We start from the raw sequence: 15,942 nt of genomic DNA, 5'->3' as shown, positions 1-15,942 counted from the left end.
CTCTGGCTTTTGTTTCATCCAAGCTTGATTGCACAGTTTGATTGATTATTAAGAGGCTGGGGTGAATATGTAGCCTGAATAGAGAAAAGAGTGCTGCATGGCCAGCTGTGTCTATTTAGCCTAATAATAAAATCCACATTGCCTTCCCCTGTGGCAGAGCGCGTGTAATCCCTCATACGAGGGTCATAGGACAGTCGAATTAACGCAGCGCTGTACGGCGTTTCTTCCGTGGGCCTCCTGCTTCCGGCGAGAAATTCAGGAGATAACATCAGACAGACACGCGGAGGACGTTTGGGGCGAACATTACAGAGCAGACGCAGGGAAGCCAAGCCGGCGCTTTGCTGCCAATTGCAGTCTCAGTGTGAAGCTGGGAGCGACGGGGAGGAATCCGATAAGGGTTTTCCACCTTGATGATCGCTGACCTTCCACGGCCAATCGGTCCGCAGACGCGCGGTGCATGTTGGAGAGAGGCAATCTCGCCGAGTTGTTATTTGTTTCTTGCGACTTGGGCTCCCATCTCCAGGTGATGGAGAGCCCAATTTGAGATCTCTCATCTCTTTCTCGCTCTCTCTCTGATGTTTCGCAGATGTCAGTGGTACATTAAAGCCAAGATGAAGTCGGACGAGAAGAGGAGGACGCAGTACCAGAACGGACACAGTGAGTAAAAGTGCCGCGGGCTCCCTTTCACCACGATTACGCCATTAATCCTGGAGTTAACTCGGTGAACACTCCCTGCTGATGCATCCCTTTTCACCAGTGAGCTGTGTATCAGGCTACTTTGCATGGTCTGTCTTATCCTACCAGACATTCATCCTAATTACATTTTTGCTAATTTGCTATCCTTGGATATGCACCGTTGGTTATATCATAAAAGTATTCAAAATGTTTTGCAAACTCATATAAAACACTGTTTGTTTTTGTTTTCCTTGCAATAAGCCATTTTATCTGTCTAAATTCAGGAAGTAATGACCTTTATTTTCCTCCTGAAAAGGGGGGATCCCTCTTAATGACCTTAATCTCAGTCTTAATGATTTAACTGAAATGGTGACTCACCACGAGCGTGTAATGAAGCACTTCCAGCCTCCAACTCCAGTTCTCTCAAATGAATAGTCTTATTTGCTTTCAATTATAAAGTCTTAACTTCAAGGCCTAATTTCTGTTTTTCACTTTATTGCTGGAAATCCCTGTCCCTTTGTGTGTCAATGACACGCTTAAGTGCCACTCTGCACAAAATGGAGCCTCTCATCCTGCTGGAAATGGCACATTCCCCACCATCGCCAGAAAAAGAGCTAGTTCAGTAACTCCATCAGTGAGTCCAGGGTGCCTGTATTCACAAGGTTGAGATACAGGACACCACACTCAGAGCTGAGGAAAGATAGCTGTCACTCAGAAATGCTCTGGATTATCCAGGTGCACTCTTGTGGTAAACATACCAAAATGCATTATTGGAATATTTCAATAAGAGCACCATTCCTGCTTTTACACCCACTTTATTTACTAATTCAAGTAAACTTTAGTTTATTTGGCAGCCCTGATCCTGGAATATGTGTAAGAAGATCATGGTGTTGTCAGCGCGCCAGTGTATTTTAAGATGAAACACAGGTGCGATCTGAATCGGAGGTGTTCGCTGAAACGCGCTACCACGGCTAATGACGAACCGCTTTCAAAAGAAGAAACTTGAGCACGAATAAACAGTCGCATGTTTACGCCCGCTTGTCCACGTAATGAGATACCGGCTGCCGCACTTTTGCTTTGCAGGTGGATGGTGCTTTCCACCTCTGGCAGTTGTTTTTCGGCATCAATAAAGCCTCCCTCGCTCCTCTAAATGGCTTTGCACTTCACAGTGCAAAAACAAATTGCAAGATAAGTATTAAATTCAAGGCTGTAAACAAGTCAACAGAACAGAGCACTCAGAGGACACCTTTATCCATTCCGCCGGGTAGCTCCGTTCCCCCTGGAACTCGGTCTGATCCCCTCTCTGTGTGCGGGGTCTCTTCCTCCAGCAGCCTTCTCCCTCGCTCTCTCTCTCTCTCTCTCTCTCCCTCTCTCCCTCCCTCTCTCTCCCTCTTCTCTCCCGTATCTCCTGCTCCTCTCTCTCTCTCCCTTTCCTCGCTCTCTCTCTCTCGCTCCCTCTCTGTTTCTCCCCCTCTCCCTCCCTCTCTCTCCCTCTTCTCTCCCTCTCCCGTATCTCCTGCTCCTCTCTCTCTCCCTTTCCTCGCTCTCTCTCTCTCTCTCTCGCTCCCTCTCTGTTTCTCCCTGGCTGCCTCCACAATATGAGTTTTCATTCCTGTGATGAAAGGTTGATAAGCGGAGGGGATTGTGCAGAGGTTATATATAGGTCCCCGCTGAGCCTAACGGACACAACTGCCACCCAAGCTCTGCTTAGCTTCACCTGTATCTGTGCTGCTGCATCTACTGCTTCACCTGTATCTGTGCTGCTGTATCTACTGCTTCACCTGTATCTGTGCTGCTGTATCTACTGCTTCACCTGTATCTGTGCTGCTGTATCTACTGCTTCACCTTTATCTGTGCTGCTGTATCCACTGCTTCACCTGTATCTATGCTGCTGTATCTACTGCTCCACTCTACCTGTATCTGTGCTGCCGTATCTATCCCTGCTCTACTTGTGGGTGTGGTGTCCTGTAGCTGACTGTCTGCACTCTCCTCTGGTGCAGCATGTGGGTCTGCAGAATGGGGGAAGCGGCACAGCCACAGATGTCCAGTGTTTGTCCATATGCACGGTGCGGGGACACAGACAGTGTCCTTTTGATGTGCTCCTATACAGGATCGTTTGGGAGCTTAGTGCTATCTGCCTGCTGCTTCTTTTCTTTTTTTGGCCCGACCCGATGAGCTCTCATTTCATATTCAGCTCGTGGTGCCAGTTTTTCTCACACCCTCTCTCTCTCTCTCTCTCTTTCCCTCTCTCTCCCTCTCTCTTTTCCTCTCTCTCTCTCTTTCCCTCTCTCTCCCTCTCTCTTTTCTTCTCTCTCTCTTTCTCTCTTTCCCTCTCTCACCCTCTCTCTCTCTTTTTCCCTCTCTCTCTCTCTCTCTCTCTCACTCTCTCTCTTTCCCTCTCTCACCCTCTCTCTGTCTCTCTTTTTCTTTCTCTCTCCCCCTCTCTCTCCTTCCCTCACCACCCTCTCTCTCTCTCTCTCTCTCTCTCTCTCTCTCTCTGTATAAAGCGAGGCCTTGATTTGCCTCAAATCTCAGACAGAATAGCGCGTTTCAGCGGCGGCCTTGGCGAGGTCATCAGAGTGAGACAGAGAGAGGGCACCACGAGGCCAAAAGGCGCCACACTCTCCTCTCTCCTAATGGCTTCCGCAGTCCCATGATATACCGCTGCCTTTCCAACCTTCAAAATTCAATTACTTCCCAAAGTGGAGGGGTGGAGAGGGGGCAGGGGCTCTATCAGCAATGCACGGGGAGCCATTAAAAACGAATACGGATGGTCCCGCCAGGTGAGGAGCGAGGCGTGCCTGCATCTGGGCCTCACGCTAAACCTCGCGACCGTTCTCTTCTCCCTGCGCCCGCTCCAGTCCCCTTCCCCGGGATAAAGACCTACATCGACCCGGACACCTACGAGGACCCCACCCAGGCCGTCCACGAGTTCGCCAAGGAGATCGACCCGTCCCGCATCCGCATCGAGAGGGTGATCGGAGCAGGTGGGCAGCTTCCCCCGACCTCGACCTCTCTCAGTCCGGGGGGTTTGTCTCGGCAGACACGAAACACTGTGCAATCGCGTAGTTCTCACTGCAGCAGCCCGCATGAGTCACCTACTTTGCGGAAATAATTTTCACACTTTGCTGTGACCTGTGCAATATAAAACGATGAATCTTAATTTTACAGACACATCTTTCTTTCACGTGGAGGAACTTAATTATAACACAGTGCTCCAGATTTAAAAGTGATTTTTAGTGTGGGGATATTGAACCATTTCCAGTTTTGAGTGGAACAAAAATAGTTACTAAGAATAGATACTTCAGAAGGTGAAAAGAGGAAGTAAATATTTTAAAAGACGAGGACGGGCTGCCTCAGCCAACAGTTCTGTAAACCTCATTACTGCCATCCAGTGGGGCGTTCATGTAAGTGCAGCTTAAAAATTACAAACTAAAGAGATACTTCTGGGGAAGGACTTGGGTTTGTGGGATTGTGGCATTGGCTTCAGGAGCGCAGGGTGCGAGAGAAATGGATGTTTGTCTGTGTTGCAGGGGAGTTTGGGGAGGTATGCAGCGGACGTCTCCGTACCCCAGGGAAGAGGGAGATCCCGGTGGCCATAAAGACCCTGAAGGGTGGCTACGTGGAGAGGCAGCGGCGCGACTTCCTGCGAGAGGCGAGCATCATGGGACAGTTCGACCACCCCAACATCATCAGGCTGGAGGGCGTGGTCACTAAAAGTAAGACCTGGGGGCAATAGGAACGCTGTGTGTTTCACAGTTTGCAGTTAACACACGCTGTCACTCGCAGTAAGAGCTGGGGGCAATAGGAACGCTGTGTGTTTCACAGTTTGCAGTTAACACACGCTGTCACTCGCAGTAAGAGCTGGGGGCAATAGGAACGCTGTGTGTTTCACAGTTTACAGTTAACACTCGCTGTCACTCGCAGTAAGAGCAGTTTCCACTTTACACACGCTGTCACTCGCAGTAAGAGCTGGGGGCAATAGGAACGCTGTGTGTTTCACAGTTTGCAGTTAATACTCGCTGTCACTTGCAGTAAGAGCAGTTTCCACTTTACACTCGCTGTCACTCGCAGTAAGAGCTGGGGGCAATAGGAACGCTGTGTGGTTTACAGTTAACACTCGCTGTCACTCGCAGTAAGAGCTGGGGGCAATAGGAACGCTGTGTGTTTTACAGTTTCCACTTTACACACACTTAGTGGAGGCTAAGCGTACGCAACACCACTAAAGCACAACTACATAGTGTGATTGTCCTGACTAAATAGGAGGCGGGTGAGTGCTTGACCTGATCAGGGCACATTCGGTGCGATTGCCTCCCAGCGCTGATGCGTTTGACTGGCCGCACGGTGCAGTAAGTGCCAGCGTAGCGAATGAAAGTATAAACTTGTGTAGCGTATTCCCTGGCTGGGAGGTTTGTGCTCTCCAGGAACTGGAGCAGAGGCTTCCCTCAGGGGAAGCGAGAGCAAACAGCATCCTTCCTTTTCCGCGTTCCTCCCGCCATCGCCTCCCCGTCTTTAAACACCGAGCGCGGGCACGCGGGACGGGAGCTCAGCCAGAGGAAGGAAGCAGCGTTTCGGAGAGGGTCCCACCGGGCAGGAGAGCGGTTACGCACGTGGGCGTATCGTAGCACACGCGCAGGTTAAAGCGTCAGCTGATGAAAGGCCCCTCTCTCCGCACACGAGCAGTGAGCTCACTGAACACAGTCATCCCTGACCCCTTGCTGAGCTGGGGAGGATGTGTTGCAGATCACACGTGATGGGTAAAGCTGGGTAAAGTGGGTAAAGCTGGACTGTGATTGGTGACTGGGGTCTGACTAAACTCAGAGGGGAGAAAAGAAGCGAATGCACTACTTTTCACCGCCCCTCCAACACCAACCATGTCAATATCCTCCACCCCTCCAACACCAACCATGTCAATATCCTCCACCCCTCCAACACCAACCATGTCAATATCCTCCGCCCCTCCAACACCAACCATGTCAATATCATCCACCCCTCCAACACCAACCATGTCAATATCCTCCACCCCTCCAACACCAACCATGTCAATATCCTCCACCCCTCCAACACCAACTATGTCAATATCCTCCACCCCTCCAACACCAACCATGTCAATATCCTCCACCCCTTTATATCCAACTATGTCAATTTGCCCCACCCCTCTATCACCAACCATGTCAATATCCTCCACCCCTCCAACACCAACTATGTCAATATCCTCCACCCCTCCAACACCAACCATGTCAATATCCTCCACCCCTCTATATCCAACCATGTCAATATCCTCCACCCCTCTATCACCAACCATGTCAATATCCTCCACCCCTCCAACACCAATCATGTCAATATCCTCTACCCCTTTATATCCAACCATGTCAATATGCCCCACCCCTCTATCACCAACAATGTCAATATCCTCCCCCCCTCTCTCACCAACCATGTCAATATCCTCCACCCCTATATATCCAACCATGTCAATATCCTCCACCCCTCCAGCACCAACCATGTCAATATCCTCCACCCCTCTGGCTCTCTCCAACCATATCAATATGCTGAAACTGCTCTCTGAAACGGTTTGGTCCTGTCTGACACTTTGAGAAAGCCTTCTGTTACATTCCATCTTCCAATCAGCATAAAAAGCAACAACAGTGCTGTGCGCTCTGAAGGAGAGGAGGAGGGAGGATGTTGGACAGAGCTGAAGTGAGTGGGCGCTTTGTACCAACTGTAAAAACATGAGAAAAACTTAACACACTCTGCCAAGCTGCCTACGGTGTAACGCAACAATCTTCCAAACAAGTACAGGAATAAAATGCATTAAATATGAAAACTCAATATAAATTCAAAGAACTTTTTTCCATCAAGAAGCTTCTTGTGTTCCAGATGGCATCAGATTCGCAAGCGGATAAAGTAACATTACAAAGCCAGACGCCCGTGGCATAAACACAAACATGCGAGATTGAGAATTAAAAAGGGACACGCACCTAGAGGCTGCCGAGTGAACATTGAAAGCATTTGGGAAAAGTGTACCAGGATAGGGAGCCATTTATGTTTTAGTCCGACTCGTTACAGAAGCACCTTGGCCATCTGAGGAATTGTCAGCCGATTTCCATCTGTAGTCTTTTCCCGTTCATACAGCCAAGCCTAACAACCTTTGAGTCACATGGGTAAAGCAAGGCCACCAATCGGAGAGCAGGCCGGCGACTGTATGCAGTGCCAGCCGTGATAAAAGATGAATGCATTCTGACACCTCTGTGTTCTCCAAGCCCAGGGCATCCGTCGCAAGCTCTTTATTAGAGATCTCTGAGCCTACTGGAATCGGTAGCACGGCCACCATTGGAAGAGAAGAATGCCTTTTTAATCCGAGGGTGTAATAAATCTGGTCTTTGATGGCGCAGAGCTGAAAAGTAATTGCTCTCTTCTCTTCTGCGGGGGGGAAAAAAAAAATAATATTGGTCTTTTCAATCTATTAGCACTCGAGCGCGGCCCTTGGCTGGAGAGCGGCGGCTGCAGCCGCCACACAGAGGCTGTAATCGCTCTGTTTGAATCCCCACCGCGACGTCCCCTCCTCCGCTCCCGCTCTTTCTGATCTTCGCCGGCCCTCTGCCAGCCCAGGCGTGGGAAGAGACGCCGATTATGCGCAGATCAGAAATCACCCGGCCGAATCGATTCTCTCCCCCCCCCCCCCCCCCCCCGTTTCCAAAATCCAACAACAAGGAAAGGCACGGTTTGTCAAAGGAGATTTTTCCCTGACGTTTCCGCATCTCCCGAGACGTCCTACGATAGCCTGAAATCAGACCTGCGGGTGGCTGCCGGTGTTTAGGTTATTGTTTTTATTGATTCTCACACGGAGTACGCGTGGTAAATGCGAGGAGTGAATAAAGAGGGGACGGTGGAGGATGGATTAACTCGTGTGGCCTGGGATGCATGAAAAAGCCTGACTGGACCCCAGACCTCCCCGCGCGATCCCGCTGACCCAACGCTGACCGAATGGACTGATCTGGGTTTGTATTGTGAGCATGGTTGGAGGGATCTGGATTTATATCTGGGTGAGGACTGAGCAAAAAGAATTTCAGAAAAATGCCTTCCAAAGTGATAATGATGCCTATAAACTACAATCAAATGGTTGGCATTGGATGTTGCATACCTCTGTGCAAAGAGAGGCAATCAGCCTGTATTCCAGACAAAAGACATATTTTACAAATCTGTGAGAAATCCTGCTTATCCCTGACAAGGGATACATGTCACGCATATGCTGTACATAAGCCAAGTTTATCAATAATAACTATGCTATGAATACCAGGAAAATTATTTTTATTTCTGTAGTGAAGAATAAAATCCTGTCTTTCTGGTGAGGGTCTTCTTTATATAGTACTGAAGTGTACACAGTCTGTAGTCCAGTCATGTAGAGTATATTTTACTCTTGATAGAGTACATCGCATCCCAGTTGGACTGATATGAATTCTTGGAGAGTGTATTAACACTCATTATTTTGCTGATTAAATGCAGTCCCGTATGCAGGGCAGTTTGGGAGGAGAGTGGAGGAGACACAAGGGCCCAGGGGCCCTCCCCAAACGCCCAGGCACCAGGGGCCCTCCACAAACGCCCAGGCACCAGGGGCCCTCCACAAACGCCCAGGCACCAGGGCCCCTCCACAAACGCCCAGGCACCAGGGCCCCTCCACAAACGCCCAGGGGCCCTCCACAAACGCCCAAGGCCCAGAGCCCCTCCACAAACGCCCAGGATCCCTCCACCCCCTCAGCTCCTGTCACCTGGCCCTTCACGTCTCTCTGCAGGCCCGTTAGCGCGTGGCTCCCTCTCCCCTCCGGGCCCAGACGGACGGCGTGCGTTTATCAGCGACAGCTGCAGCCGACACAGGGAAGCGAGTCTCCGGGCCCGCCCGCCACGTGCCCGCCCACCGCCCCGCACACACGCACACACGCACGGGAGCGTCGCCGCTCCGGCGAGACTTCAGCCGCGACGAGCCCGCCTCACTTCCTGCGCCTCTCCGCCGAGCGCCGCCATCTGCTGTTTTTCCCACTTCCTGCCACTTCACAGCCTAATTAAGAGACATGGGCATCAGCGAGGAGAGGGGGAACCGGCTAGGCCCGGTATCCGTCTACACCGCTACAGGGCTGTACTTGTGTGTGTGTGTGTGTGTGTGTGTGTGTGTGTGTGTGCGCAGGTGTGCGTTCTGTGTGTGCGCACGTGTGTGCGCACGTGTATTTGCGCGTGTGTGCGTGCGTGTGCATTCTGCTAACTGGAAGCGAATGCTGATAGAGGATGCTTTCTAGGTCCTGTTGCACTGTGTAACCCTAGGCGTCTGCACTGTGTAACCCTGGGAGGTGCATAAGACACCTTTCAGATAGCATACTTATTGCTTGGCTTGCTTAGATTGGATACCAGTATACCAGAGTGCTTATAATCTGCAACTTAAACAGAGTAATCTGTCTTCAATCTTTTTGAATAGTACACCCAACATTTTGTAAAATATTTAAATAATCAGGGAGAACCATTCTAGTGACAGTTCTGGCAGGCTTTATTGCTACACTGTGTATTCTTGATTATCATGTCTTGGCTTGGCACCAAATTGATTGGAACATATTTTGGGGCAGAGTGGAGTAACATATTGGTGGGCGGAGCAATGCCCTGCTGTCAGCCAATTATGAGTTTGATTGCAGAGTTATTCAGGGCTGGCTCTGCGGAGAACTGCTCTGTTCCCATGCCTGTACTGGAATTGGTGGGGTCTATGATGATTACAGCGCTTCTGGTGAATTTAAAACGTATATGCTTTAATATTCAGACCAGATCATGCTGTATAAAAATGTGTCAGGGCTTAACTGCTCTCCCATTGGGTAATGTATTTGATACTAAAATTAAATTTTACAACTGTGAAACTGTCAAAAAAACATATGGTGAAAAAAAAGGAATGAAAAGCAGCAAGGTTGGTGGTTCGATCCCCGGTGTAGCCGCAATAAGATCCGCACAGCCGTTGGGCCCTTGAGCAAGGCCCTTAACCCTGCATTTCTGCTTAATCTAATCAACTGCAAATCGCTTTGGATAAAGGCATCAGCCAAATGCCATTAATGCAATGTAAAAGATGTTGGTCAAAGCAAATATTCCTGCTGAACAAGTAGGTGCCTTGACATTATATGCTTTTGTGGTTAATTCCAATATCTAGTCAGCCACACAATGAGAATTTACCCTGGAAATCAAAGAACTGATCAAAGCAGGTACCATACCTGTGTCCCTGATGAATCTACTGAGTGGAAAGTTCATTTTGTTTTTTGGGGGGGTTTTTGCAAGGGCAATCAATCATAAGTGATGTGATTGTCATCCTAGCAGAAAGTACTAACCTACGCAGCAGTCGCAGAGGGATTTGGGTCATGTCTAAATTAATTTGAGGTTGATTTATTGCAAAACAGATAAAGATATATTTTTGGTAAAACGTACTTATGTGTCAGACATTGCAAGTGATATGACCAAGGTTGACAAACATTTTCTCAGGAGGCAACTGGCAACTAGTGAATGCCTAGGCTATCGAACATTGTTGCTGTCACACAGGTTATTATACAGACAGGACAAAATGGTCAATATATAGAAACAGTCAAGAAAGTAACCGAAAAAGTCATAAGATATTGCAACTCCCATCACTTGAAAATTTGATTCTATTCCAGGCTTTGACAAGCACTATCACTCTGAACAAAATACAGATAGTTAAACTAAGAAACACACAAAATTCAGAATGAAGAGATACTACAATTTAACAGTCTCAAATGGAAATCATTCTGTTAGCCATTCAGGTGCCAATTTAGGCAACACACTTTGTCAGTTTCAAAGAGAAATTCATCATCTTATTGGCAGGTTTTCACACACCACTGTCTATCCACGAAAGAAGACTGTGGACCAACCAGCAAGGATGGTTACGTAACTACAATGGATGCCTCTGCACTTTTTCATGAACTTAGTGTGTGGCAGTCAGGGCAGCCCACACTTTAGGTACAAACCCCTGCTACAAACCACTTGCCTCCCAGTACAGTGTTTATGAGCAAATCTAAAATAAACATTTTCACTCCTTAAATTTAAACTATTATGGGTGCTTTGTGGAAGTTTTAATGTATTGTCACATTGGCTAAAGACAACACTGCACTGCCAGGTGATGAGTGTAAACAGATTAGGCAAATATAAAATAAACATTTTCACTCTTTAAATTAAAACTATTATGGGTGCTTGGTGGACGTTTTAATGTATTGTCACATTGGCTAAGGACAACACTACACTGCCAGGTGATGAGTGTAAACAGATTGGGCAAATATAAAATTAACATTTTCGCTCTTTAAATTAAAACTATTATGGGTGCCTGGTGGACGTTTTAATGTATTGTCACATTGGCTAAGGACAACACTACACTGCCAGGTGATGAGTATAAACAGACTGGGCTGTTGTTCTACTTCTGTGTCTGGTTGAGTGGTAGGCTAATTTAATTATCAACTGAAATTATTTTCACAATTGTGTCTTGAACTAAAGGCTGCTTCAACACTTTAGTGGTGGAGGAAATACATGCAAGATGATCTACTAATATGCAAAACCCACAGTAGGGTAGTATATTCTGGTTATTGACACTATAAAATATTGTATAATATTATCAACTATGGATCTATAGAAGGTATTATTCTTTGCAACTCCGGTCTTTCAACAGAAACTGAAATGCTGAACCCTTTCAGTAGGCTCAAAAGTTACTTTCACACAAGTAATTTCCAAGAGGGTTTTTTTTAAAGTTATATTTTTACAGCATTTTTACTTGAGTAGAAAATTGGTATACTTTTAACACTTCAACACATGTTGTCATCACCCAGAAGGGCAGAATATCACTCAGAAATCTGATAACAAGGATGAAGAAGTGAGAGGGTCCCTGCTGTCTCAGATTTAAAAATGAAAGTGAGAAATGCCATTTTTAAAGCCATGGAAGAGCGAAAGACGGCCTTGGAAGGATGAAAGTTTTGAGAACGCGATGACTTCTGATTTTAATTAAAGCATCGAGTGAATTCGAGTCCCGTTGAGAACCTCTGAGTGGGGTAATCAGCGGCAGGCCGGGCCAGATGTTCTGCCGAAGAGCTGATAGATTAGTCCAATCAGCAGCGAGGACAGCTCCTCGCGGCCCCTCCCCTCCCGCGGCAGAAGCGTCTAGCACAGCCCTGCTGGAGGCCGCTTCTGTGAGCATAATCAACTCCGCCGCTACCGCTCGTTCCGCCCGTAATGGCTGCTGAATGATGCAAAGGGGCCGATACGGGAGACTTCGCTGCCCCTAATTCATGCCGCAACAAGAGGCGCGATGACAACCCGCTGCCTGGGATAGAGATCGCCCGCGTTCGCCTCGTTTCCCCCGGTTTTAATCATCGTCTCTCCGCATCTCGATTCCTGTCCACGCGCGAGATGCGCGCAGCGGGGATCTTTGCGCGTAATTGCCTGATTTGTTCGGCTGAAAATTGTGAATCATAAGGACGTTCTTCAATGGCAAACACGAATGTTACATAAACAAAGCCGAAATCAGTGCTCTGTACTTCACACAAAAAAATCAATCTGATCTATTGTATTTTGGGAGGAGGGATGGTGTAGAAGTGAGAAATGAGTGGGGGCGCTCCTGTTCTGTTTACTCTACTGAATAAATATAACTCTCTCTTCCCCCCCTCCTCGCCATCTCCAGCACACAGACAGGTGGACAAACAACCCACGCGGGCGGCTGCTGGAACTCAAAGTGCAACTGAACGCTATTTACCCGCTGAATTGGCACTCTGGAAATTTCCCATGATAATGGATAATTATCTGTTGTAATCATGCCTTTTAGACACTGCTGCAGCTGATGTTTTGCTGGGCTGGGTTATTTTCCGAAGGGAAGATGCCCCAAATTGGGTCATCGGTGCGCAGTAGAGGACTAGACAACTGGCCATTAAGAAAAGATTTGTCTGACACAAATGTGTGTAAGAGATGTGCTCACCCTGTGCGCCACTGTTACTTGGGTCTGTGCCAAGACTCTTGACCAACTGCCAAAAAAGTGATGGGAGCTGTATGGAGGAGTTTCCTGCTAGAGGGCATTCTGCAGGGGAATATTGTATATCTCCCTTCAGTTTAATTTAACAGCCCTTGATGATGCACAAAGAAAACCAATTAACTTAAAGAAGGGGCTTTGTCTTCTAGAATCATCTTACCATGCACAGGTCACAATAAAAGTTGTTGGACACCCAACAAAGTGAAGAATGCAGGTGGGATTTACATTAGCAGTGACAAGACACTGAAGCCTGTTTTCCACGGGTCATTAAATGAACTATGTTCACATAAATTGAATATAAAATGTAAATGATAATTATGTATAATTTAGCAGAACAGTGGGGTAGGGAATCTGGATATTTGTTGATTAAAACAACCAAACAAGTACATTACGTCTGAAAACTATTTTCTGGCTTGTAATGTAAAGCTACTGAAATGTGAAATCTCAGTTATGGTATTTTACCATTTAACATTTTAAGAGCTTAATTCTAGGGAAGTCATTGGCCTGATTCGGTGGTGGTTGGTGAGACTGAAAAGCTTTAATTATTTACAACCCGTTTCCACATAGTTACCTGGGTCAACAATCAGGCAACTGATATTATTATTATCATTTCATAAGCAAAACCTAACTATTCCAATGTTATGATAGCATATCTTACCCAGCAAAACAAAACTTAATATCATTTCCTAATATTATTATATTAGAAAATGTTAGAATTATTATTTAATTATTTACAACCCGTTTCCACATAGTTACCTGGGTCAACAATCAGGCAACTGATATTATTATTATCATTTCATAAGCAAAACCTAACTATTCCAATGTTATGATAGCATATCTTACCCAGCAAAACAAAACTTAATATCATTTTCTATTATTATTATTTTTTTAACAGTATCTAATATTTACATGACATCCAGAATGTATCCACAAATTTAAATAGTCTGGGTATTAAAAAAGCCTTTACAGTTTGTTGACCCAGGTAACTATGTGGAGACAGGTTGTATTTTTTTGGACTCCCCTGTTCCAGCTAGCCAGCTGCCACTGCCAGAATTCAGTCATCACTTATCTTCATTTTGACTCAGTTCATCCCTTTCTTGAAAAACATAGTTGGTCAAGCTTGGCGATCACAAGAATTAACCCGCCAAATTGTGTTTGTGAAGTGTGAAAATAACGCTCGCATTTAAGTGTGAGTGGAAGGATAAAGATAGATGTTCATTGAACCCAGGCCAGTGCCATGAATGGAAAGGAAACCATAATATCAACAGCCTTCCCACTGTAGCTCTGGGCTCTGTATTATTGGAATCTAGCGGAGGACAGGTCTGGGGTCAGCTCTGTTTAGTTTCGGGACCAAAGCTTGTTGTGAAGCTCCCCGGTTGCACGGTCCAGAGGTTCAATAACTGGAGCTGCAAAGAGTTTCAGGGACTTAGGTTGCCCAGGGTGGTACACATTGGTGCAACCCCCCCCCCCTAAGGAGAGTGCAGTGCAAGCCAGGCTGCAGTCTCTCCCCCAGGCATGCCTGGAGGCAGATAGCAGAGAGGGCGTTATCATCAGGCAGTGTTAATCGAATTGTGGATTGCGCTCTGGTCGAGCTCGGGGCTACCGGTGGGGACGCGGTGGGCTAATTGCCTGCAGAGGGTCACAGCCATACTGCCATTCTGAGTCAATGAGCACCCAGAGATTAACACAGCAGGGGGAACACAAGCAATTTGAGATTTGCCCCCCTTTTTTCAATTAGAACCTTTGAACTTGTGTGGAAACTGAGGCGGATCCTAGGCAGTGAACCGCAGTGCATTTATCAAAATGTCAGACTCACACGGGTAGCCACCGCCCTCACACACCAGTCAGGACTCTTTCAGATTTCATTTGAAAGGTGATCATTCTCTCTCACTCACTCTCTTCTTTCTCCTCTCTCTCTCTCTCTCTGTGTCTCTTCTCCGCTCTCCATAGGTCGGCCAGTCATGATTGTTGTGGAGTACATGGAGAATGGCTCCCTGGACTCTTTCCTGAGGGTGAGTATCTATTGCTGCTCAGCACACTTCTGAAGCCAAGTGAAATGTGAAACTTTTAAAATGTTGATATTGTCATGAATAAAGTTAAAAGCGTGTAGGGCATCGTGCCTCTGGCCAGTTTCCTCCCAGAGCCTGTTTTTTTCCTCAGTGGCTGAGAGGACTGTGGAGGAACTGATGGCTTGGTGATTCACCTTATCTGAGTTGTGAGGGATTCTTCAATGTGGCTCAATACATGTGTTCCTCAGATCCTCAATATGTGTGTGTATTTCTGTGCTACCGTTCACAAAAATAGCCTGCTTTATCATCTCTGTTAACACATACACACACTGTCATATGCAGATAAACAGCAGGGGTGTGAAGGTGATCTACAACCCGGTTTCAAGCATATTTCTCACAGGGTTTTGATGAAGACACTGGGGTTCCTCAGAGTAAAGACCATTCCTCGTGTTATAAGAGGCCCATACGCATTAGCATTCTCTTCCTGGTTTTAGCATCTAAAACACCCACAAAACATTCACAAAGAGCAGTGGTGTAGGTTTCTTAAAAAGTCCCTAACCCTGCCCCCAGATCCCAGTTCTCCCTCCTGTGTTCAGCTCTGTGTGTTAACATTTAGCAATGTCATCCACCATGTGGGAAATTACAAGCAGTTTGGAAAAATAGGAGTTAGACCCTAAAATATACTTCAACCAAAACTTGGATTTTTTTACGTGAATCAGTACGGAACACAAATCGAAAGCCCCAGGATGATATGAAAAGTTCAAAAACACAAAACATCCCCAGATGAATAGATAAGTTCTGATGGTGGAACATTTTGGAGACTGAACCTAAACTGAAAACTTAAACATGAAAAATAACCAACTGTCACCTTATCTTAAAGCTTCAGCATTATTTACGTCATATCATATCAGGAGTTTTAAGAACTATATCAACATAATGGTCAAACGCTAAAAGAAAAATAAGTAAATCCTCTTGACTCAAATTATTTCCATTCCGTGCTCATGAATTACAGGTCTTAAGTGTATCTTGTCTGGAAGTTTTCTTTGAACAAAGAAAATGGACTGACAGTTTACAGTAAAGTAAAAAAAAAACAACACTATTCCCCCTGGAAGGAAAGCAGGTGTACACTCTTCACCAGAATGCACCGGAGCAGCGACAGGAGGCACGCGGGGATTTCCACTGCCTCAGAATCCACCGCCGTGCTCGAAACGCAATCAT

The 15,942-nt window shown here is 46.7% G+C and overlaps 1 protein-coding gene across 1 annotated transcript in view; it reads left to right on the top strand.

The window, feature by feature from the left end:
• Nucleotides 1-15,942, top strand: part of epha6 (eph receptor A6) — a 221,575-nt gene that overhangs the window by 194,101 nt on the left and 11,532 nt on the right. Inside the window, exons 9-12 of the mRNA XM_061225681.1 lie at nucleotides 587-657; nucleotides 3,537-3,662; nucleotides 4,209-4,394; nucleotides 14,666-14,727. Of these exons, the coding sequence (XP_061081665.1) occupies nucleotides 587-657; nucleotides 3,537-3,662; nucleotides 4,209-4,394; nucleotides 14,666-14,727 (445 nt within the window). The remainder of the gene's footprint in view (nucleotides 1-586; nucleotides 658-3,536; nucleotides 3,663-4,208; nucleotides 4,395-14,665; nucleotides 14,728-15,942) is intronic.

This window comes from Conger conger, chromosome 17 (genome assembly GCF_963514075.1).
Source record: "Conger conger chromosome 17, fConCon1.1, whole genome shotgun sequence".
In the NCBI taxonomy this organism is placed as follows: domain Eukaryota; kingdom Metazoa; phylum Chordata; class Actinopteri; order Anguilliformes; family Congridae; genus Conger; species Conger conger.
The sequence above is the reverse complement of the archived record's forward strand: the minus strand, read 5'-3'. Positions and strand labels throughout refer to the sequence as shown.